The sequence below is a fragment of the Perkinsus marinus genome (genome assembly GCF_000006405.1).
Source record: "Perkinsus marinus ATCC 50983 genomic scaffold scf_1104296942568, whole genome shotgun sequence".
NCBI lineage: Eukaryota > Perkinsozoa > Perkinsida > Perkinsidae > Perkinsus > Perkinsus marinus.
Genome location: NW_003212127.1, coordinates 1 through 1274, shown reverse-complemented (window position 1 = coordinate 1274; position 1274 = coordinate 1). Strand labels below are relative to the sequence as shown.

The window sequence follows — 1274 nt, the reverse complement described above, 5'->3', positions numbered from 1 at the left end:
TTTTATACGAAATCGGGTAGAACTGTACAAAAACCAATAAGAATTTCTCATAATTTCATAATGTCATATGCATATTTTCCAACACTAATTCCTAGTCTTATTACTGTGAAAGGAAGGTCTGTTGCTCTACGTTGATACCTGGGGGCAAACTTCCTATCCAACAAAAGGCGACTGAAATCATTACCCAGCATATCGCGCACTTTCCCCTTAGATACGTTGACCAAATCTCTAGTATAAGCACCTCCAGCGTTGAGAACCACTAGGGTGATAGGGAGATCCTCTACCGTCCTTTCAAGAGCACTACGACCGTCCTCACTGGCTAGGTCACAAGGAACAGTAATAACCTGCTGAGCAATGGAGTTGCACCCGTGATATGAAATCACTAGTGAAAAAAGACATTTGTCACATTTCACTTTGCGAGAAACGCATGTAAGCGATGAATAACGCGTAAAACACGTAATGTGAAATATAGTGAGTTGTCAATTCACTTCATATCGCGTTTTACACATGGAGTATCACTCCACTTCACGTAAAACGTGTTAAACTCGATTAGTAAGAATACCCCATACGACCTTGCACTCCCCTGCATATGAGCTCTCTATACTCTTCTTGAGATCGTCGAGAAGCTCAGAATTCCTCGACGCAAGAACAAGACTCCATCCATCTCTCGCCAGCTTAAGTGCGACTTGTCGGCCGAGCCCTTTAGAAGCCCCTGTGACTACTGCGTACCTACTTCATGTGTGGGTAGGCCTGTAGGACCAGACGCTTACTCTGATCGAGAGGCTCGCACTGGAGTTAGCTTCTGGGTATACCCCAGGTTTTGCAGCTAAGTAAATGCGAGTATTTTGAGAGGGAGAATGACCCCAAGTTGATATTACTGGATATTGTAGTAAGCGAACGATTCCAGAAGCAACAATTCCGATGAGGATGAATGGCGTTGCCAAGAACATAAGTATGCATATTTCGAGTGTTTCCCAGACAGTGAATGGGAAGCCTCCCATGGAGAGCACGAGAGGTGAACGAAGCGAGGCTGGCATTCACACAAGAAGCTGAGGGTAAGTAAAACATTCCCAGGAGGCGGCTAAAATGCTCAGGGGCTCCGCTTCCCGGACTAGGTTTCATGATGCGTAAGAATGCATCCTTGCAGAGATTTTAGGAGTGAACCCGCCCAATAGGAGCGCTTTGTTGGAAGGTACTTCTCCGAGGACTTGGACTCGGAAATCTGAGCACTTCAACAAGCTCTAGGTCAAATTGATTTTTTCCCGACAAGTTCA

General features: G+C 45.3%; 1 protein-coding gene across 1 annotated transcript; it reads right to left on the bottom strand.

Moving 5' to 3' along the window:
* Positions 1-100: 100 nt before the first annotated feature.
* On the bottom strand, positions 101-732 carry Pmar_PMAR012129 (Gluconate 5-dehydrogenase, putative; the record flags this gene model as incomplete). The annotated part of the gene is made up of 3 exons (XM_002781385.1): positions 101-138; positions 185-344; positions 573-732. Coding segments are annotated over 3 exons (358 nt in total), but the record flags the coding sequence as incomplete, so codon positions are not given.
* Positions 733-1274: the final 542 nt, after the last annotated feature.